Here is a 24,188-nt window from a genome sequence, read left to right as displayed (position 1 = left end):
GACACACATACACAGTTTTCTAGCTCTGACAACTGAGAGGGCCTAGATTCTGTGGTACATCAGTAACAATGAGCACACCTATGACCATGATATTGAGCACACCATGACTTCTAAATACTATTATCCAAGGAGACAGGGACACATGGGGAAATTATTCAATCTAGGAGTGGGCCAGGAAAAATAAAAGGTTAGTGCAGGGTATTTTTTTAAACAAAGAAACAAGGAAGAGGTTTAAAAAATAACAAAATAATGAGGGTGTATTACAGGAATTAGGAAGGCAATCTGAATGAGCTTCCCATGGCCAAAGCTGGAGTAATTTGAGCCAAAAATAAGCCATGCAATTTGTTCATGACCTGAAGTATGAAATAAACATACATGAGCTCATCCTGATAAAAAATAAATCACTGAATAATAAACAAGAGGAAAAGAAGCAAATCTCTACATAAGAATTTCAGACGGTATATGCAGACACACTCTCTCTAGAAGGTAAAGCTTAACATTCCCACCCTCACTCAGGGAGGTTCAGTAACCTGCACTCGGTGACTGGCAATAAAGAAGAGTATAGGAAAGGGAGAAAACGACAGTGGAGAAACCTGAGAACCACCACTGTGGCCAGATGATTATGGCCAACATGAGCAGTGATTAGTCATGCTGGTAGCAAACAGTGACTGGTATTACATGACAAGAAGGACACTGCATCTCTCTAGTGTTCTTTCCCCAAACCTGCTGGAGAACCCTGTAGTCAGTTTCCAGTACCCACCTGGCCAGTGTTCAATACAGTCCTGAGAAAAGGAATACACTAAGAGACAGAATTTAGAGAGAGAAAGTGGGGTGCCAGGATGACCAATGCTGGCGCAACTGACAAAGGCGCTGGACAGTCTCAGGCACTGACTTTTATTGGCAATCAATTGGGGTAAAAACGATGTGTGGTTTCTATGCAAATTAATGTAAACAAGGCTCATAAAGGACAAGACCAAGTATTCTCAAATTAGGAACAGAATGATTGTAATTGGAACATTGTCCTTCTAGTCTGAAGGTTTTAGTTGTGGGAACAGAATTTGGGTGTAACTTACTCTGACCTCAGCACGTAGACTTCAGCCAGACTCACTTCTATAAACAAGACACTTGTGGGGTTAACTCTTCACAACCTGATTTGAGCATAATCAATATTACACTCCGCTGCACAAATCCATATCCCCAGTAGACTCATAAGGAAAAACATCTGGCAAACCCCAACTGAGGGACATTCTCAAGCATATGTCAGATACATGCCTCAAAACTGTCAAGGTCATGAAAAACAGGGAAAAATTAAAAAACTGCCACAGATCATAGGTGATAAGGGGGACAAGATAACTAAATGTAATGTGGGATCCTGGAATAGAAAAAGAACATGTGTGGTAAAAGTAGTGGCATATGAGTGAGGTTTGGAGTTTGGTGACTGGTAGTGCATTGATGTTTATCTCTTAATGTTAAGAAGCACACCATTCAGCTGGGAAAGGCTCAAGTGAAGGAAGGTGTGTTGGGCTCCTCTGGGCACAGCATGTAGAATTGGACTTCAGTGCTCAATCTGATGGAAAACTGAATAATGGATCTGATGGAGATGACACTGGCAATTTTAGCAGGTAAGAATTTGACAGTCCTCATGCTCCTAGGGCAGAGAAGGTGAACCATGCTGATGCCAGAAGCACGCCCCTCATGGAAATGAGAAGACACATAAACAAGACTCAAAAACAGACTTCCAGATCACCTACAGCAACCCCAAAGGGAAACAAGATGGAACAATCTGATACTCAACCACCTGGACTCTCTGAACTGGCAACAAAAGAGGATCTGGGAAAAATGAAATCAGAAATAATTACTCAGATAACAGCAAAGATGGTGCTCATAGTGCAAGACATGATTAATAAATCTAGAGAGGACACAGATAAAAAAAATGGAGGATCTGAGGAACATGATGGAATCCCAACATAGGAAACAAATGGAATCCATAAAACAGATGCAAACAGATTTCCAGGAGATCAAAAACTCCATCGAAAGTCTGCGCAGCAGAATGAACCAATATGAGGATAGAATTTCAGATATAGAAGATAAGATTGCAATTAGTGACCAGGAAAAGATAAATTGCTTTAAAATTGTAAAGGAACATGAGAAATCAATCCGGCAGCTGCTAGATGATGCAAAGAAGAATAACATAAGACTGATTGGAGTCAATGAACAAAGGGGAGAGAGTGCAGATGACATAAAAAAAAACTGTTCACAGAAGTGATGGCAGAAAACTTCCCAAGGAGGGGAAAAGAACTTGACATACAGATAAATGAGGCATATAGGACTCCAGCTGGCCTTGATCAAAAAAAATCTACACATAGGCATATAATAGTTAGGATTCCAGAAATCCAACAGAAGAACAAAATTCTACAAGCAGTGAGAGAAAAGAAACAAATCACATACAAAGCAAAGCCCATCAGAATCACAGCAGACTTCTCAAGGCAAACCGTCAAGGCAAGAAGAGCTTGGAGTGATGTATTTAAAGCCCTAAAGGGAAACAGCCTCCAACTCAGATTGATGTACCCTGCAAAACTATCTTTCAAATTTGATGGAGAAATAAGATACTTTCATGATAAAGAGCACCTCAGGAACTTCATGAATACCAAACTGGCACTCCACAAAATTTTAGACAATACCCTAGGAAAAGACAGTGAGGATCACAACCCCAGGAAACCCAGCAGAATGAATCCACTGTGTGTGACAAATTAAATGCAAAGGGGGAGAATCCAACAAAAAGAAAAAGTCACGACAAGGCTTTTAAGACTTTTAACTTCATCTCCCTAATGAGTGTATAATTCAATCTTGTTATTGTACTTATTAGTATTTTTCTGATTCTAGAGTTGCACACCTTTCCTTGTGCTGTACTGGCTATTTATCATCCTCTTATGTCTACATTTTAATTGGGTTGTCTATTAATGAGCTCTAAGAATTCTTTATATATTCTGGTCATAGGTTATATGCATTGTAAATATGATCTGTTTAAGGACTACTTTTCATTTTAATGATGTCATTTAAAGTTCTAAATTTTGATGGAATCTCATTTATCAATTTTTTTCTTTTATACATCATGTTTTTTTATATCCTAGGTAGCTCTTGCCTACCCTGAATTCATAAATATTTTCCCTTATAATTTCTTCTTAAAGTTTTATACTTTTAGGCTTTTATATTTAGGTTCATAGATCCCTTCAAGTTATTTTTATGTATGGAAATAAAGGGTTGAGGTTAATTTTTTATATATGGATACCAGGTGTTCTAGTGTCGTTTGCTGAAAACACTATCTTTTCCTCGGCTCTTGAATTGAGTTTATATTCTATAAAATGCTAATGTTAAATAATCTTTCAAAACTCAGTGGACCATACATGTGTGGTTCTATTTCTAGATTCTCTGTTTTATTCCAATGATCTGTATGTCTTTCCTTACACCAACACTGCCTTGATTACTGTAGCTTTAGAAGAAGTCTTAAAATTAGGTACTAAACGTCTTCCAACACTGCTTTTTGTTTGTTTGTTTGTTTTTTGTTTGTTTTTTTTTAACTTTCCTAGTTCCTTTGTACTCCTACATAACTTTTAAATTTCAATATCCAATTCTTCTTTTTTAGCAAGTATACATAGACCTGAAATTTTACATATACCTTGTGTTTTCTAATCCTGCTAAATTGAAATACAAGTTCTAGGGGCTCCTAGAGATTTCTTTGTATTTTCTCTGTAGATGATCATTTCATCTACATATAAAGATTTTGCTTCTACCTTGCCAATCCTATCCTAATGTGTCATTTTATTGCCAGACTAGTTTGGTTGGGCCTAGGTTTCAAAGTTTAATGGAGAGATAAAGAGTAAACATATCTGCCCTTGTTCCCCACCTTAAGGAGAAAGCATTGTATCTTCTCCATTCATATAAGGTGTTCTCGCTGGAAGTATGGAGTACATGTCTTTAATCTGTTGAGAAGGTTCTGTTCTACTTCTAGTCTCCTGATAGCTTTTACCATAAACAGCTGTAGAATTTAGTTTGATACTTTTTCTCCAACTAGTGACAGGATCAAATGGCTTTTTCCTTTCCTCTGTTAACATGATGACTTTTAGGGGTGGATCTTCCAATGCTGAACCAACACTGCCATCCCTATAACAAAACCACTCTCTATATACTGCCAGATCTGACGTCTAATAGTTTGTTTTGCTAAACAAATTTCTATGTTCATACTTTTTTCTTCTATTTTCTTTATCCAGTTTTAGGTTTAGCACAATGTTGATTTCCTAAAATGAGGGGAGAAGATGATAAATAGCCAGTACAACACAAGGAAAGGTGTGCAACTCTAGAATCAGAAAAATGCTAATAAGTACAATAACAAGATTGAATTATACACTCATTAGGGAGATGAAGTTAAAAGTCTTAAAAGCCTTGTCGTGACTTTTTCTTTTTGTTGGATTCTCCCCCTTTGCATTTAATTTGTCACACACAGTGGATTCATTCTGCTGGGTTTCCTGGGGTTGTGATCCTCACTGTCTTTTCCTAGGGTATTGTCTAAAATTTTGTGGAGTGCCAGTTTGGTATTCATGAAGTTCCTGAGGTGCTCTTTATCATGAAAGTATCTTATTTCTCCATCAAATTTGAAAGATAGTTTTGCAGGGTACATCAATCTGAGTTGGAGGCTGTTTCCCTTTAGGGCTTTAAATACATCACTCCAAGCTCTTCTTGCCTTGACGGTTTGCCTTGAGAAGTCTGCTGTGATTCTGATGGGCTTTGCTTTGTATGTGATTTGTTTCTTTTCTCTCACTGCTTGTAGAATTTTGTTCTTCTGTTGGATTTCTGGAATCCTAACTATTATATGCCTATGTGTAGATTTTTTTTGATCAAGGCCAGCTGGAGTCCTATATGCCTCATTTATCTGTATGTCAAGTTCTTTTCCCCTCCTTGGGAAGTTTTCTGCCATCACTTCTGTGAACAGTTTTTTTTTTATGTCATCTGCACTCTCTCCCCTTTGTTCATTGACTCCAATCAGTCTTATGTTATTCTTCTTTGCATCATCTAGCAGCTGCTGGATTGATTTCTCATGTTCCTTTACAATTTTAAAGCAATTTATCTTTTCCTGGTCACTAATTGCAATCTTATCTTCTATATCTGAAATTCTATCCTCATATTGGTTCATTCTGCTGCGCAGACTTTCGATGGAGTTTTTGATCTCCTGGAAATCTGTTTGCATCTGTTTTATGGATTCCATTTGTTTCCTATGTTGGGATTCCATCATGTTCCTCAGATCCTCCATTTTTTTTATCTGTGTCCTCTCTAGATTTATTAATCATGTCTTGCACTATGAGCACCATCTTTGCTGTTATCTGAGTAATTATTTCTGATTTCATTTTTCCCAGATCCTCTTTTGTTGCCAGTTCAGAGAGTCCAGGTGGTTGAGTATCAGATTGTTCCATCTTGTTTCCCTTTGGGGTTGCTGTAGGTGATCTGGAAGTCTGTTTTTGAGTCTTGTTTATGTGTCTTCTCATTTCCATGGGGGGGGGGGTGTGCTTCTGTTGCCTGGGCAGCTCAGCTTCTCTGCCCTAGGAGTGTGGGATGGCAGTGGAGGAGCTTCTTTCTGGGTGCTGGGCCTGGCTCACCTTCTCTGCCCCAGGAGCATGGCGTGGCAGCAGGGGAGCTTCCTTCAGGGTCTGGGACTAGCTCAGCTTCTCTGCTTTAAGTGTTTGATATAATTTATCAGTTAAAATGTATGTGAGCCTGCTGGTGTCGTATAGGTAGGTTTCCAAGCTAGGAATATACTTTCTTTAACAGGTGCTATTCAAATTTTATATTTCCTCTAGAGTTAGTTTCATCAATTTTTCTTCCAAGGTACTTCTTATAAGTTGTCAAATTTATTTCAAAACAATTTTTTGAAATATGGTTTCTATATCCTTTTAAATTCTGTAAAATCTGTGGTAATATCTCCTAGATCTTGATATTGTAATTTTAAAAATGTATAATTGATATTGTGTAACAGGAAGAAAAGGTCTAAAGGAGCAGAGGAAGTAGAAGGGGTAGGGGAAAGGAAAACAGGGAAAAGAAAAAATATGAGAAGAAAAAAATGGAAACAAAGTCTTTGCGAATAGGGAAGGGTGGAAGGGGTGAAGGGAGGGCAAGGAAAGGGGAAAAAAAAGAGCCAAGATACTCATGCAATGGTACAAGTTCCCAATGAAGAATGTAACTGTATTTTATCCCTAAAATGTACTAATAAACTTAATGGGAAAAAAAAAAGAATTTGACTGTCTTAGGAAGCAAAGGGTGGAAGCACGCATAACAGATATTTGCTTTCCTTACAATAAAGTATTTGCCTATTCGTTTTAATTCAGAACACAAATTTCTACCCAAGCACCATCTTCTCATGTTCATCTGTAGTTAATGGATTTATTAAAAAAAAATGTTCTTTATCTTATAGAAACAGACCTTGGCAACACAGCATTTTCTTTTTAGGAGCCCCACTTATGGCAGTAGAAATGAGCTCCTCAGGTCTTTGATTGTCACATACATTACTGCAAAGGCATTTGAAATTTAAGTCCAATTTTCCCCCAGGAATTTCTCAAAGTGGTGTGTGCACTCTGTCTTCCCAGGCACCTCCAGGTCATCAGTCACTCGATGTAAGCCAGGCACCAACTGCCCCAGCTCACACACTGGCATCAGCAGACAACTCTCCCCTCTGTCTGTCACTGAAGATTCTTCTGCTCCTATTCTTGAGCTTCAGAGCCGAGGATCTTCTGGAGTGTGTGGACACAGAGTCGAGAGACAGAACAGATCAGGTATGTGGGTGAGCTCTTCTTAAACTAATGTATCTTTGTAGCCTTCTAGCTAGTTGCAAAAGCTCTCTTAAGAGTGTGGTGTTTTTCAGTTTTTGGTTGTGTGTGTATAGAATAAAATTGCAGTCAATGTAGTGTTTCATAATCTTAAACTTAATAGTCTAACATAAACAGTTTCCCATGCCACTAAATCTTATCTTCCAAAATGAGAGAGAGAGAGAGCACACCCCCCATGAGCACAGAATGTAGGGTTGCCCTGTGGACTCCTGTGAGTGAACATGAGGAAGGGTCATCAAATGAGGGGACAAAGAAGATGGGAAATGGGTAGATACAATCTATTAGGGGTGTACAGTGTTACAAATACAAAAACCTACAGTTGAAGAATTGAACACATAGACAATGACTTCTAAGGAACATCTAATGAAGTTCACAAGGTAGCCAGGTTTTTTCATCTTTGAAGTGTCTAAATCCAGGATCTTTTACCTCATCCCTGGGATTCAATAATAATGTTACAGCAAAGTGGGACAGCTCAGTGTTACAGTCAAGTGTCACAGCTCTGTGTTACAGCCAAATGTTACAGCTATCTGAAGGGCTCTGGAGACAAAGAAACCGGGGGGCAGCACTCAGAGAGATGGAAGAATCCAAATTTTATTATCCCAGCAAGTTCAGAAGAGTTCATACTCCTAAGTCTGAGCCAGAACAGAAATAGAAGCAAGCTTATATAGAAATCTATGGGGTAGGAGTGTGGGCCAACCTACAGGCTGAATATGCTCATTGAGGTGGATGGGCAGAGTTAACAGAATATTCTTGAAAACTTAGGTAGAAACATCATGCAGTACAGTTGCATTGCTTGAACAGAACATTTTATGGCAAAAACATAGGAGGAGCAAAGCCCTCCCCTAGTGTGCATTATTTCCTTATCAGTAACACATCGTATCAACTCTTCAAAGAATTTAATCGATAAAATCATGGAATCTGAGTTTTCATCAGGACTACCAGACCCTGGTGCCCTTGTAGTCTCCCAATCTTACTCTTGCCAGAGACCTTACCTCCGTGACGTCCATTTCCTGATAAGAGACTTTTAGCCTTTCTTTACATTCACCCGGCCTCTCAGCAACTCATGAGTTACTGGAATTGCTAGACACATTTCAGAACCATGCCTGTGAGTTTCCCAGCAAATTTAAAATTTCTAAATGCAGCTGGGCCCATAAGGTTGCTACTTGCCGTCTGGTGGCAGACATCTTATCTCCTGTTGGGAGAATACAAACTCATATTCATAACTCCTCTCATTCTATAACTATATATCATCACTTTCCCCAAAAGAGGAAACAATTGTGTGCTAACAGATGCTTGCTTGTCAACCTCAGAAAGGTCCTGTGCTTTTGTGCACCAATTACTCTCCCTACACGATCCTTTCTGGCCTGTGTGTCCGTCTGATATTAGTTCCTCCACCTGGATCTACAATCACCTCCACTACATCTTTTCCACCTGCTTTTTCTAAGTCTTCCTTATCTACCAGTATTTATTCCTTTGGATTGGCTGGCAACATAGTAAAATCTCTTTCATCCTTAAAAATAGTAATAATAACAGTGAAAACTACAAAGCAAATATGAAAAAAAAACCCTCCTGGGTATTTAAAAACAAACAAAAGTTCCAGAATGTTGAAAACAACTGGCTTTAGAGGAAGGAAAAGGAGGAGGAAAAAGGCAATTTAAGGAATTCAGTCAGGGGTAGGAGGGCAGAAAGGTGGGGATATGGGAGATATGAAAATCTCTTCTAGGATTCTACTAATTTTTGAATAGATTTTTTTTATATGAGAAGATTATTTTTCAAAAACAGATTTTTTAAACTGTTGTCTTAACAATGTTCTAGGCCCCAAGGTCAAAACTGTTTTTTAAAAGTGAAGAAAATAACATTTTCTTAGATCTTCAAAAAGCCTTAATTGGCTTTAATAAATTACAGTCATATTCCTATTATCCAATGGTTTACAAAACAGAGTGTTCCAGTTAATTAAATATGCTGGGTAATGAAGATGTGGCCTATCTGTATACATGAATTACAGATTTCTAAACCACACCATTTCGGATCACATAGAACCTAATGTACTCTGTGAAGTTTATTAGAAACTTGGGGCTATCCCAGGGCACCAAATAGATGAGAGAAAGGGGGAGTAAACTGAAAAGAAGCTCGCCATCCTTTCATGACTCCTGTGGTACTTAACATCAAAATGAATCCCATCAGATAGATCTTACCATAGCTTGATAGATTAAAAAAAAAAAAGCTAAGTTAGGAATTAAACACAGTCTCAGTACCACACATTGGCAGACCAGGACCTAAACTTATGTTTTCATGGCCATCAATTTGTATGATCTCAATAAAACTTCATAGAAGTCAGTGGAATTCCTACAAAACCAATTTTAATGATATATACAAAACCATGAACAAAACTCTAGAAAATCATGCTTCAGAATGGTGGACAGAAAAATAAGACTTCTGGAGACTCAATCCTTCTGTGCTTTAGAATTAAAGAATTGACAATAATTAAATCTTCTTACCAGAAAAAAATTGGTCAAAAATGTGGAAGGATTTTGGTGATTATTGATGTCACTAAAAGTTCTATCCTGTGGCATGATGGTGTTGTTACAGAAGCAATCTTCAAGAAGGTGAGGGTGGTGGCCTGCTGGATCTCAAAGAGACACTTAAAATTTTCATAGAATCATTCCTGCTTCATGAGATAGTCCTAGATATAAATGAGATCTGCAGTGCAGTAGGGCACACCTTCCTCTTAGGTATTGCTACTATTAAACCCCATGCAAGACTGCCATGCCAGCCAGAAAATAAATTTTTCTTTATACTATTTGTGAAACTTCCAGTGCTCATATGGAAAGCTAAAGGCTGAAAATCTAAACAGAATGAATGTTTGTAATAAAAGCTTGGGACGCTCCAGTCATACTGAACTGACATGGCTTCAACCTTGGGTAACCTATAACACAAGTCTCAGTTTTTTCATCTATAACGTGGGCGTGACAGTACCTATTGAAGGTAGTAGGTTTGTGGTCCTCTCCCAGCCTCCCAACATGGTGGTCTCTCATACTACCTTCCTATTTATCCTTCTTTTTCCCCCCTGCTCTCTGCATAAGTCACAAGAGCTTAGAAGAAATTTCCGCACTGTCATCAAGAGCAGGAAGTATCTGCACACAGTCATGGAAGGTGGCTCACTCTGGCCTCCACACTCAGCTCCATATCACTGCCTCATGGAAGTCTCTCCTCACCATTTCCCACCTCAGCCTTTAATGAGTGCTTCTCTGCCTTATGTGGCTTCACATTTTCAGAGCTGGCCCTCATCCCCTGGTATTGGATGTGTTTTCTGATTTTCCACCAGACTTTGAGCTTAAGTCTTTCATCTTTGACCTAAACCCCTGGGATCCTGCTAGTACACCAGTTCCTGGTAGAGTCTCCAAAAGGTTTGTTGGCTAGATAAAAGAGAGCCCTAGCTTTGAGAATTGAGTGCTGTTTATAAAACTTACAAGTCATGTCGTAATTACTGTGTTTATACTTATTTCCTTTTCCCAAAGGAAGAGTTCACTTTCCAAGCTTGTGTCCCCAAATGCTGGCATCAGAAAGACCTATCAGGTAGAGGCTTGTAACCCAGAGTGCCAGTCATGCCTAGACCAGCCACAGCTAGCCACAGACCAGCAGGCTCTGGAGAGTGGATTGAGAAGCCCGTTCCACTGCTACTGGCAGACTTTTTACCACCAGCATGGACATCATGCTCACAGTGGTTCTTGGTGGCACAGGAGAATCTTGCAGATGATTCTGCCTTCCTTCCCCAGAGGCTACTACTGAGATCTCAGCTCAGGGACTCAGAGCGCCTCCAATCTTAGTCAGCTTCCTGAATATGCTGAACTTATTTTCTCTATTAGGCTTTTATAATTGCCAATTTCAGAGAGCTTTGGCTAATTTAATGTGAAAAAATGCTACTAAATTTTCTTAGCAGATACAAAAATACAAAGCAGAGCCTATTGTGTCCCCAGGAATACATGAAATAGTAATGTGTTGTGAGGTGGGGAATGAGTTTGTGTCCTGAAGACTTGCCTTATGCTTAGGACACATCACTTTTTAATTATATAATCACCTTTGCCACCATTTTAAAAAGATGTCAACGAAGTTTGGTGTGGTGGTGCACACCAGTAATCCCAGCACTCTGGAAGCCCAAGAAAGGAGTACAACAAGGTCAAGCCCAGCCTGGGCATCTTACCAACTTAGCAAGACTCTGTGTCAATGTAAAAAGAGCTAAGGATGTAGCTCAGTATGAACAACCTGGGTTCAATACCCATTACAGCCAAAAAAAAAAATCTCAGTGGAACATAAAAACAAATGTTTCTTTCCCATTTTTCATGTTGGTGGACACAGGGTTTTTTGGCTGGGTTGTGCCCATTCCTTCATACAGACTGAAAGAACAACTTTCATTTGGGATTTTCCATCTCAGTGACAGAGGACAATAGTAAGGGAGTTAGTGGGGACTTTTGGCACCTCTTTAGAGTTTCTGCTGGATTGTGGTACACCTCTTGCTTGTATATATAGAATTGTGTAAAGCGAATCACATGCCAAGGCCAAAGTTTGTGAAAGCTGAGTTTGGAATGCTCTTCCAAGGAAGGAGCAAGAGCCCTGGAGAAGAGCAAAACATCTACCATGTGCAGGAAGAAGCACCCTTGCATGCTGGGTGACAGGTGAGGTCTGCACTGGACCTGCAGGGCAGAGATTCCGGAGACAGCATGAGTGATTCTGCCATCTATCTCTCTGGTTGCATGCATCTTTTTTAAGGAGCTGGTGCATTTGATTGCTGCATCATAACTTGATTTCCACCCATTTGCATTTCTTTCTTGTTTCCAGGGGATGATGGGATGCAGACTCATCCTGAGAACAGCAGTCAAGGAAACAGACTCAAGGCTCGCTGCCTGTCCTGCACAGCTGTGCTTCTGAAGGCTGTCTGGGGACTCTTGATCATCTTGTCAGTGTCATCGTCTTGGGTTGGAACCACACAGATTGTAAAAATCACTTATAAGAACTTCTACTGTCCATTTTTCATGACATGGTTTTCAACAAACTGGAACATTATGTTTTTCCCGGTCTATTATTCTGGGCATCTGGCCACTGCTCAAGAAAAACAATCTCCAATGAAAAAATTCAGGTAGGTAAAATGTTAAATGGTGGATAGGAGAGGTTCGAAAATTATATCTAAATATGAACACTCTCACCTCTTTAGAATGTGAGATGAGATCCCTGTAGGAGGGTGGGGAAGCAGGATCTAAGATTAGTGAATGAACACACAGAGGCAGAATCAGTCCTCACTTTGTAAAAGTGTCTACAGCACGCCAGGCACCGTGCTGTTGCTTTTGTATCTCTCATCGGTGACAACAACAGTCACCTTTTAAGATGATGCTATTATTCCCATTTTAACATAGCAGGGAGCAGATTCAGACAGGTACAGTGACTTATCCAAGTTCAAACAATTATAAATAATGGAACCCTAATTTAAATCTGTATCTTTTTTTCTTTGAAATTCACATTTTAAAAGAATATCCCAGTGCCCCAAATCCAGAAAGAGAAATATGTACAGATGCTGTTCTCTGCTGGCTGGCTGGGAGCACTGGGGCATGTCTCTGCTAGTGGTGCACAGTGACAGCAGGGTGTGCCTGGGAGTCTTCTAGCTCTAGCGGTTGCTCCATGCTAAGTGGGGCTTCAGCAGGCCCCACCTCAGGAGTTGGCAAGACTAACATCCTGCAGCCTGTGCAGAACTCAAGGAAAGCAAAAGAAGCAGCCCTTAGGCCAAAGTTGTTTTGTTAGGGACAGCTTGCCCAGAACAAAAAGCCCAAACATGGGAAATAACTTCAAGGACAATCAATCAATCACTCGGGCTGACATCATCACTGAGAGAAAAGGGGGACCTTGTGGATAGCAGCTGGCAGAGGCTGTTTATTGCTCAGTAGTAGAATGACAACAGATTTGTCTTGCAGAAGCCAAAATAACCTTTCTTTGTCATCCTACACCTAATACACCTGAGGTGACAAACATAAGGAATGACTACTATAATTGGTGCATTATAAAGATTATTCCTAAAAACTTAAACTGTGATGGTCTAACTTCAGCTTGCATTTCCCATCACCAACTTGGGAGTGGCTGGGAATTTTAAAGTCATGCTATGAACTGATTTTCTATGGGAGTCCATGAAAACTGAATTATAGTTAAAGAAACTTTAAAAAGAATAAATGTTTTCTGCTTTGGGAGAAAGAAGAAAGCCCTATATCTGTGACCTCTAAAGACATTTTGTATTCGATTCTCAACAAATAGAAATGGTCCTGGTGCAGATGTGTTTTAAATGACAACGCTTAATAAGTAAGAGCAGGGGAATGTGATTATCAGACCGCAATTGTCCCTGTTTGAACATGGCTGTGTGTACCAGATGGGAAGTGTGCTTTACCCAAAGGCTTCTCTGGTTTTGACACACATGGGGATAAAAACAACAAAAGATGTGCTGAAGGAGTACAACCTCGAGAGCATCTAGAGCAAGCCACACTGGTGTTACCTAAGATAACACATTTAGAAGAGGCTGCTGCTGACAGAAGTGTTGTTTCAGGGGATAAACTTCATCTTCTCTCCATCTCTCATGTTAGACTAACTCCGAACTTTGCAAATTCTGTACTTTGACAAGACATCTCCACCAGTTAGAGAGGGTAGGAGTGAAACTGGCCATTTCTGAAATCAAATCAAAGAGCTTCCATCGTCAGGCAAAGAACATTGTCTTTGAAAAGATTGCTCTCCAGGGAGAGCAAAATGAGAAGTAAACATTGTCAGAAATTCTTAGATCCTTGATCTTTTTTCCCTGTAAACTCATTAACACCATCTGCCACGGAGGTACTCCCAAAGCTCTCGTGGCTGAACGAGGAGAAAATAGAGTTAGTATATAAGACTGGAAACAGAATTTGTTCCCTAGCACAAGGACTTCTGACTATTTTTCTCCTGAACAGTATGAAAGCATTTCAGATTTTTTTCTTATCTCTGACATCAAAAGAATTTTCAATAAAGTATCAAATCTAGATGGTAATGGTTGTCAATTTGGATAGTTTTGATGTTTCAATTATTTGAATTGTATGCTAACTGAATTAAAGTGCCTTGGGTGAATTTGAAATTTAGAAAATATAGATTATACATTAATTTTTAATATGGGTGCTTTCTGAGAAAAAAAATCTTCAGGAAGAATGAATTAGAGCCAAATATATACTACTCTGTCAGGCACCTATAAAATGTGCTTAGGGTACTATTTGATGAGAGAGAGTTCAGTAACTAACACCTGCTGCTATAATGATGAGCATGATTAAGTTATTAGTGCTCCCTCACCTTCTACACTTCATTCCAAGATTTGCCACCTGTCAATACTTCTTGTCCAAAGATTCTGATCTTATCATCCCAAAGAGAGACCTACTGTTAAGTCCTTCCCATAAAAATCTATCTCTTAGTGTTCACATTTCTTAACACTTACTGCTTACATAGCATAAGGTTTTACACAGGTGACCTAGAATTTGGATAGATTATTTTTAATTCCTGCAACAGTAGTGACAAACAAGGAGGATGCTGGCAATGGAGGAGATGGGCAAAGAAAGCAGGATGGAAAGGAAGCAGACCCCTGAGGGCCAGGCCTTGCTGGGTGTAGCATTTCCCAGCATCTGCCGCAGGCTTCTCCCTAGCCTCAAGCGGTCTCACTGCAGGATTGGAGCATTCCCTCACCTCCATCCTATGACTTTGCGTGTCAGCATCCAAGCCAACATGGTGGTGGACTCTCATTAGGAAGAACAGCTACTGGGTAGGGCCAGTGAGAAGAAAAAGAAATCCTTTCATCAGAAAGGGGCTTTAGGGGCTCCAGTGGTGCAATCGGTTAGCGTGCGGTACTTATACAAAAAGGGGCTTTGTTGTGGTTACTGGTAAAAGTGTATTGACAAAGGCATTCAGTGGTTACGGTTGACAGAATAAACCCACAACTCTCAGCTCCAGCTCTGTGCAACAGCTTTCTTGTGAAACGTGCTCCTTTGTGAGCACAGAACACGACTCATGCCCAGGCTGGTGCAGGAACACTGCTGCTTATCCTGTTTGATGCTGCCCCAGAATTCCCAGTGGCTCTTGGGCTTCAGAGTGGCCATTCATGTTCCTTTTGTGTGACCACATTTCTGTTTACTTTAAAGAAAGCTTTGCCTTTAAGTTATTTAATCCCTTTACTGAGCTTGTGTCTCTGTCAAGTTAAAACTTACCTTTGAGAAGTTTCATTTTCATGTCATGATGATCCTCCCTTCCTCTATCTCGTGTGAAAGTAAGACCACAGCACAAGGCTCTGTGTGTGCAATGTGCGCTTTAACCTTCTTGGAGTCACTGACACACAATGCCCAGCACTCTCAGCTGCTTGAAAGCAGCCTTCACTGAGGCCCGGCATTGAAGACTCTACTCCCCGTGCTGAGGGCCTTCGCAACTCCCGCACTTTGTGTGGTCATCATGTCGGGGAGGCTGTTCTGTCTACATAAGGCAAACACTGGGTAGACATTGCTTTGGTTTGTAATCCTTTGAGACACAATGATATCTTTTTTAGTAAAAGCTAGAAGAGAAGCTGGCACAGCCAAACACTCCTATAATCCCGGCACTCTGAGAGATGAGACAGGAGGATTCCAAGCAGGAATCCACACTGCGCCACATAGCGACACAGGGAGACTGTCTCTAAAAAAACTGGGGGAGTGTCTGGGGAAGTAGCTCAGTGCAAAGGCCCTGGATTCAATCCCCAGTGTGCCCCCACACATGTGCACACACAAAAGCAGGAAAGCTGGAAGACTATCTAGTAGCAGTACTATCTAGAGTCATGTAAATACTTTCTGCTATAGACATGTTAGTAACTTGTTACTTTGAACATGAGATTTACACAACTCTTGGAAATATAATCCCTGGCACATTATATTTGCTTAAATGTTCCTGAGTAACTGGGAAAATAAAACAACCTAAATGTTCTCACTGGCAAGTCTGTTTCAATCAGTAGTAGTATAGACATTGCAATTTTATTGCTTCCAGTATTGCTTTTGTGTATTGATGGATTGCACATTTTGATTAAAAAGAGCTCTTGAACTACTCAATTTAATCAGATATCAAACTAATTAAGATTTAATCGAAGTGATTGTTTTCACACAATGAATTCAGATGAGTCGTCCAAAATGGCTGATCCTTGTATATAAGTACAACCTGAGCTTTATCAGACTTAGTTTGACCAGTTTTAGTCATTGCAGAGATTTTCATCATTTTTGTGTCTCAAAAATACTGATAGGAAAAGAAACTAGTCTATTGAGCAGATATATTAGGAAGAAGCATAGTATCTGAGGAATAACAAAACCCCAAGGTGTGCGTGGCTTCACAGACAGATGAGGGTCCCTATTCCACAGGATTCTGGGAGTCATCTGCTGCCTGGTCACATGATAGGAGCCATCTTGTTCCTGTCACAGTCACCTGTTGGGGAAAAACCTTCAACCTCTTGCAGTTGCTAGTGATTTCAGCAAGTACTCTCTCCTGTACTTCCTCAGGCTTCCTCAGGGATGTGCAGAACAGCAGAATGGCTGCCTTAGTCGTCTCAAGAAAGTATCCGAGTAGAAGAGCACCTTGCTCTGTGACAGGGAGGCCTGTGTACTCCCTGAAGCCTGTACAGGGTTCACCGTGTTCCACTGTGATGGCCTCAAGTGTTTGTGCTCTGCCTGAAAACGGCTGTGAAAAGTCAGCTAGACAAGATGGTGACCATTAGCTACCTGCATATTAATCTCTTTGTCTTTCCTAGGGAATGCAGTCGGATTTTTGGTGAAGATGGTCTGACATTGAAGCTCTTTCTTAAAAGAACTGCTCCCTTTTCTATTCTATGGACTTTGACAAATTACCTGTATTTACTGGCTTTAAAGAAGCTGACGGCCACGGATGTCTCTGCTCTGTTCTGTTGTAACAAAGCCTTTGTCTTCTTGCTGTCCTGGATTGTGCTGAAAGACAGGTTCATGGGAGTGAGGGTAATGGCACACTTAATTCAATGCACAATGCCACCCCCATCCTAAATCCTAGCATCAGGGAGCTGCCCTGTCCCATGGAGTGTCTGTAAACTTTTCCCATTTCTTCTTAGTACAGACTGAAACTTGAAGAAGGGTTAGGAAGCCTCAGCAGTCACACTGTCATGATAGGATAAAGGGATTATTTCTACTTGGGAGTCAGCTGACTGCAATAGGAGGCACTAAAACAGATCAACAAAATAGGTTCCACTTTTAGAATTAATGTAATCAACTCTTGTCCTCTGGAAAGAAGGGTCTGAGAAAATTAGCTCCAGTAAAGATTATGATCTGATTTTTTTCAGTCAACATATTTTGGGACAACCTCCTGTAACTCCCACCCAGATGGATTTAATTAATATTGGTGTAAGTAGATAAGGTTACCAAACAGTAATTAAAGTCATGGTAATGGCACAACACTATTAAAAGTGGCTACACAACTAGGGTGACTAATCTAGAAATAGAAGTAAAAACAACGTGTACTTTAGGGCACAAATCCTTAATTGAACTGTGTTAAATGTATACCAACTACTTCAGTTCTGAGCTTATTCCTTCCCACAGTAACATGGATTTAAAAAACTTTTTTTTTAAATTCTGCTTGTTCTATGTCAGAAATAGATTGCTTGGAAACCGTGCAGATTTCAGGAGGCACATCTCATTCATATAATCTGGCATGCCACCATGATGAAAGTCCCAAGACAACTCCAGAAGAAAGTCCAGATGAATAGCCTTTCCCAGGATGTTAACATAATACAACTCACTCTTCTCTTAAAAAAATGTCCAGATTAGATTTGAAATATATTTTGCTATCAAAATATTGCTCTTGTTGGCAATAATGTCAAGGTCCTTCCCCTTCCCAAACATTGAAATTATTTTTTAGAGTAGCGAGAGAGAGAGTTTATGATGGCCATTAGTTCTGAACTTTTTAAAAAAACAGCCAATTAAAAGCCAGGCACAATGGCACATGCATGTAGTCTCAACTTTATGGGAGACAGAGGCTGGAGGATCTCTTGAACCCAGGACTTCAGGGCCAGCCTAAGCAACATAGCAAGATTCTAGCTTTTTTAAAAAAAATCATCAACTATGTTGACAGGATATGAATTATTTTCTATAAATTGTAATTGATGACATGGATAATACCTTCATGTTTCTGCAAAATAATCTGTTCATGGGGGGAGGGGATAATAAATATAATTTCTAACCAAAAAAGAATATCACCAACTAGAAAATTCTGATTGTATCTTGAGAGATGCTACTCAGAAATTCAGAACTGAAGCTTACCATGAAAAATAAGATGAAAGCTTTGACAGAAGAAAAACTGAGAAACTGTGACTAGTTCATGATACCATTAGAATATACCAGATGTGATGCCACATGTTCTACTAGCTAACATCTTAGACTTGACACCCAAAGGGCTTGGCATCATACTTGATGCCTGGAGCACTGGTGTGGATGTCTCCATCAAGTACCCTGATATGTCCTTCCGAGAAGGGATCCTTCACTCTTCCATTCAAGACGGGCTACATCATTTTTTGGGTCCAGTGTAAAATTAAGATCCAAGACCTTGTTTAAAAACTTTTAACGATTTCAAGATGGTTAACAACAAAACATTAAACCAAGTGTGGTGCCCATTGTAGTGCGGTTCCTTGAATGAGTTCTGCCTCTATTCCCTATACCTTGGTGATGGCGAACCTTTTAGAGCTTTCAGTGATATAAACAGCACATGTGCCATAGTTTTGCCACCACTGACCTAGACTTAGGCAATGCACAAAGTAAGGGCCCAGTTAATGTCTGAGGATACCATGAATGAGTCCATGCTTCTGAAATTGCTCTTTTCACTATGACCATGGATCACCCAAGAGGACATGAAGGATCTTCTCAGAAGATGAGAAAGGAAAGGATATTTGGGAGGCTTTCTACTCAGTCAGGGGCACGTGAATAGAAATAGTAACTCAGTACATTCACTATTATATTTACCAGTGGAAAAAACAATTGTATTAGAATTAATGAATGTACTTAACCATAAGCCTCACTGACAGGAGAGGTCACATCAAAAAAGTACAATGTTTGAGATCTCCCAAAGAAAAATATCTCAGCTTTGCAACATGGATTTAAGAAATCTTCCTAGAGGCTACTCACCATTACCATTTTAAATTTGTCATAGCCAGTGGGCTGAATAGTGTCTCCGCCCCCCAAAAAATCTGTGTCCTAATTCCCAAAATCTGTCAATGTGATCTTATCTGGAAAGAGTCTTTGCAGATGTCATTAATTTAGGAACTTGAAGAAAGCTTTCTTTGTGATCTGAATGGACCCAGAATCCAACAGCAAGTGCTCTTATAAGAGGTCCATGTGGGAAGGACACACAGAAGAGGAGGGATAGTGTGATCACAGGGTCAGAAAGTGGAGTGGCATAGTGCAAGCCAGGAATGCCAGGGCAGCTTCTAAAGTTGGAAGGGATGTAGCGTCCTCTGCAGATGTCATTGAGAGCATGGCCCTGCTGCAGTGTGAACATCTGGCCTCCAGTACTGTGAGAGAATCCATTTCTGGTACTGATGTCACTAACTTTGTGGTTTTTTCACATCAGCCTCAGGAAACTAAGGCAAAATCTGTAAGCAATAAGACATGAGAGAAGAAATGTTAAGTAGTCAACAGGTATACATCAATAAATCGATACACAGGTTAAGACATCACAGATGGCAAAATGGCAATCATTAGTGTCAGGCTTGACAGAAGTAAGATTTTTTTCTTTTTAAGTGATAGGAAATGCTTCCCTCCTCACTGAGAAACATTAAAATGTGTTTAATGCCATGTCTGAAGAATGTCAAAGTGTGATGTTAATGATGGCCATAATCAGGCTGTGGAATAAGAGAAGCACCAAAACATATTCACCATTTTGCCTTTTGACAGTATCAGCAGTTCTTTTCCTCTGGAGGCAAACAGCGAACATGTATAATTAGGTCATGTGAGAAATTAAAGGAGGGCAAATATAGCATCGACAACATAAATGCTGCTCTTATTGCCTTCATCTAGAAGTAATCTATAAGCACAGTCCTGCCAGATGTTACCCCCTGGACTCCTCTTAGGAAAAAAAAGGCAATTAAAGGCCTGCTTCCATCTTCATGTGAAAATCCATCTTTCTGGCTTATGCTAAAGTGTCAGGAGTTTAGAAATAGACACTGGATTATAATTCTTCTTTGTGTGGCCCCAAGAATGGTCATATTTAAGACGAGAAGTTAAGACTCTATTTTTCATGTCAAAATAATACCAAGGGCAGGATAAAATATATGTAATTTATCAATAAATATGGGGCTATCTGGATCATCATGGGGCAATACTAACATAAAAGTGAATTATGAATTATAAATAACATGCTAATATTTTGTTTCTTTGGAATATTGAATTACAGATGGAAGTGTAATCTGCTATATATTACTTCTCAATTATAAAGTCATTTCCACTGATTTACTAGTAATCTTTTGTGTCTTAAAAAGCTCTTTTGTGAGCAGTTGCTTGCAGCTCATTTTTGATCATCCCATGGAAATTAGTAAATGTCTTTAAAAGATGCTTTTTTCAAAAAATTGCAAAAATGTTGGAAAGTCATAATCTGTCTCTTGCAGCTTTAAATGGGCTGTTTTCCTATCTCTGAAATCCTGTCTTATTTAGCTACAATTCTTAAAGTCATGAGAATCAGAGAAACCACCATTGCTGCAGTAGAAGAAAGCTCTTGGGCTGGAGGTGTAGCTCAGTGATAGAGCACTTGCCTAGCACGCACAAGACCCTGGGTTTGCTCCCTAGAACTGCAAAACAGCAACAACAACAATAACAACAAAGGTTCTTCCCAAGGGAAATGAGTCACTGGCTGAGTTAACGTCTCGGTTGCTGGTGACTGTTTCACTACAGTAACCAGATGTCAGGCTTGAAAGTTAGAAACCTTTTTTTTTTTCTGAGCTTGTCGCTCCCTTATGTTTTGTATTATTATTTCAAAATTTTCTTTCATTTTCTAATCTCTTTGAAGATATGAAGAAAATTGGTGGTCAGAGAAAAGTCCCAGCCTTTTTAGCAGATTTAGGAAATGAATGTGTGTTGTTCAATCTGGTACTCATGTGTTTTCCAGCTCTTATGTGGGTCTAGGAAGTTAAATTTCTAAACTTGGGCTGTTCTGAAGACTTTCTGATACCTACCAAGGACTAACTGGAGGATGTCAGTTAAATGAGCTTTCATTGCCTAACCTGCAGTTCTTTCCATTCAAACTCTGAAACAGGACAGGGGAGCTGAGCCACTACTGCTTCGGGTTGATGTTATGCTAAGATCAAGTTTAAGATGAACTTTGTTTCCCTGTTGCCTTTGGTAACTGCCCATGCATGTTTAGGGCAGGCTTCTGCACCAGGGGCTTTCATGCTTTCCTCTCATGCCCCCTTGGCCAGACAGCCTCTCATAAATACAGTGCAGAGAGGACACTGGGTTGTGATAATGCTGAGACTTCATGCCCCACGTGGAATCCATTCCTCCTCATCGAGGTGCAGTTGATGTGTCTACCCCTACATACGCCCATCAGTCTTTTCCTGTGAGATTCCTTTCCATCTATTCTATAAGGTATTCTTTTGAGATGATTCCCAGATAGATTTAATGCATAGAAAAATAGACATTGAGGATTAGGAGTTCAGAGGCCCACCCCTTCCCTGAGTGTGCTGATGTCCCCTCTTTTCCTGTGCAGCAGCTGGGTGCCTGGAGATTGTCACATCTCTGCATTTTGTCACATTTCAGCTTTTGTTCAATTTAACCCAATTATGCCGAAGGTTGCAATTTTTTGAATTTTTGCATGAAATTCATATATGTTACCTAGAAAAATTCTAGAAACAAGAATTTGAACAGAAAAATCTTTATTATATTCCATTGTTATGTGACACTCCAAATTGGAATACTAGGCATAGAAGGATTAATTAGATCTGAGTAAGAACAAATTCTTCTTGGAACCTTAAGTATAACAATGTGCAGAAGTTCAAGGGTTCTATGAAGCCACTGTTCCGCTATCTAAACCCACTCAGAGAGGAGGGGCGGATCCTCAGGGCAGCGTTCCCCAACTGAGCCATTAATGTGTGTTTGCACCTCCTCTACTGACCTCAAGTCTTGAGTTTGAGTGCAGCCATGGCCAGCAGCGTGACTTGAAACCTGCTGTTGGCTCTGGGACTCAAGAGTTCCACTGTGAGCCAGTGAAATGCCTCTCCAGTTGACCAGCTTATACTGCACATGCGGTATGAGCCGCAAGGCAAAGGGAGGAAATCTGTTCAGGTTACAATGACTCATTTAGACTTGGAAGACTCTCAAAGGAACACTGTAGGGAGAATTGAATTGAAGATTCACTTCAGTGTCCTGGACCCTAAAAGAGCTGGTATTGCTAGGCAAATAATGATTCTGGAGACCCTCTAAGAATGGCAAATGCAGAGAATGGGGTGAAGCTAGGAACCCTCATGGTGATGCACAGAACAGTCAGATCCCGTGGCTTTTGAGAACCTGAATGGGGAAAGGAAAAGGTGAAGACACAAAAAAACAAAACCAGCCAAAAGTCAGATGTTTTTCTAGCCATTATTTGCACAAGCTAATTCTTTGAAAGGTAAAAGAAACACAGCTTTCATGCAGGGCCACAGGCGGGACTGAGTGCTGAGACCAGTTGTCTCTTTGGGCTTTTGGAAAAGGCTCAAATGGGCTCACAGTTCCTTCCAGTTGGCCCTGAAAGTTGATGCAGAGCACTCTCTGAGGGGTGTAACATGAAGAGGAAGGCTGAGAGTCCCTGTTATCTTCCTCTGAGGTGCTAAATAAATAAATCCCCTTCCTGGAGTCCTCACCTTAGGTGGGCACACCGGGATATGAGTTAGAAATGGAGGCGTTGGCAGTTTTGAGGTCACTATGGTTATTGTTATTTTTACCCAAACTAGATCCAGCAGATGGTAATGGCAGCTTTTCGACCTTGTTTAAACAATTGAGGTAGAACCGGAATAAGTTGTCAGGAGAGCCAAGCTTTTCAGAAGTGAAGCAGGCACCAAGTCTACATGGTGCATTTTGTAGCAAATAAGGGCCCACAGGGTGCTGACATGTCCCAGAAGCATTTTTGTGGTGGTCACCATGTAAATGAGCACCCATGAGCAGTGCTGACATAAAGTTTAAGGCATTGGCTTCTTGGAGATACATTTCCAGTGCGCTTAGCACAAAAAGTCATCTCGTATGTTTCTGTTGAGAAGGAGAACAGGCTATTCATCGTTCTTTGATGACTGCTTCTGAAATGCGTGTGACTCAGATGTGAGCAGAAGCTAATGTTCTAGGGACTTTTAAAGAGTCTTCACTCTCTAAAGTTAAACCAATAATGCCATGCAGAGCCATTCTGGGAAGTCCCTCTGAACAGGACTTCCACCCGACATTTGCCTGCAGTTTTGAGATTAGCTGAGATTTGTTCCTTTAGTTCCAGCTGTGTAGACAGAAAGTACACTGAGGATTTCTTAAAACATGCCTCAGAGAATTTATCCTATCTGATAATTGTTAAATTTAAATAAAAATGTGACAAATAATTGAACTTAGCCCCTGAACCTACTATATAACCTATAAATCACTGCCCATACTGTGAAGAAGAGTTGGCTAACATCTCAAATATTCAGATTTTCTTACTTTCAGAACTTAACTAACCTCATTGTTTGGTCCCCTAAGGTGAAAAATGCTTCTCTGCATGAGAGCAATTTAGACATTGATGCAATAGACGTGTCTGTGTAACTGGTCCAGGCGAGTAGTTTCACAAGCATTTGAACATAACAAGTGATGGAGAAATTTAAGAGGATCACTATGATTATGATTTTGCATTTCTATAAAATCATGTAATCTTTACCCATATCCAATTCCCACTTTGAGAAAACTTAGCATAGGAATTTCATCTTTATATACTTTTACTAATGGCTAGTGCAGAAACAGAAGCATTCCCCACTGTGGTCATATCTGGGGATAATGGCACTACATTTGTCACTGTTCAGACAGGTTTTGGGGGTGTTTTTGCTTTTTTTTTATGAGCAGTTTGCATACTTCTCTAAGCTTAGAATGATATATTACACACAATAGCTTAAATACAAATATTATGCAGCATAACATAGTTTTAATAATTTGAAATACAAAAAACACATTGTGTTCACTAAGATTCTAAGATTAACACTGAGTTCTATTAACCTTGTCTTAAAGTAACCACATGATTATGTAACCAAGAAAGTACAACTGATAATAAATATCA

The 24,188-nt window shown here is 39.9% G+C and overlaps 1 protein-coding gene across 1 annotated transcript in view; it reads left to right on the top strand.

Moving 5' to 3' along the window:
- The window catches only part of Slc35f4 (solute carrier family 35 member F4), a 275,011-nt gene that overhangs the window by 235,971 nt on the left and 14,852 nt on the right, over positions 1 to 24,188 (top strand). Inside the window, exons 2-4 of the mRNA XM_004871094.3 lie at positions 6,633 to 6,818; positions 11,709 to 12,006; positions 16,672 to 16,891. Of these exons, the coding sequence (XP_004871151.1) occupies positions 6,633 to 6,818; positions 11,709 to 12,006; positions 16,672 to 16,891 (704 nt within the window). The remainder of the gene's footprint in view (positions 1 to 6,632; positions 6,819 to 11,708; positions 12,007 to 16,671; positions 16,892 to 24,188) is intronic.

Source organism: Heterocephalus glaber, unplaced genomic scaffold (assembly GCF_053883595.1).
Source record: "Heterocephalus glaber isolate CG9 unplaced genomic scaffold, H.glaber_assembly_v1.0 deba00001118, whole genome shotgun sequence".
Classification (NCBI taxonomy): domain Eukaryota; kingdom Metazoa; phylum Chordata; class Mammalia; order Rodentia; family Bathyergidae; genus Heterocephalus; species Heterocephalus glaber.
This window is presented reverse-complemented; position numbering and strand designations above follow the sequence as displayed.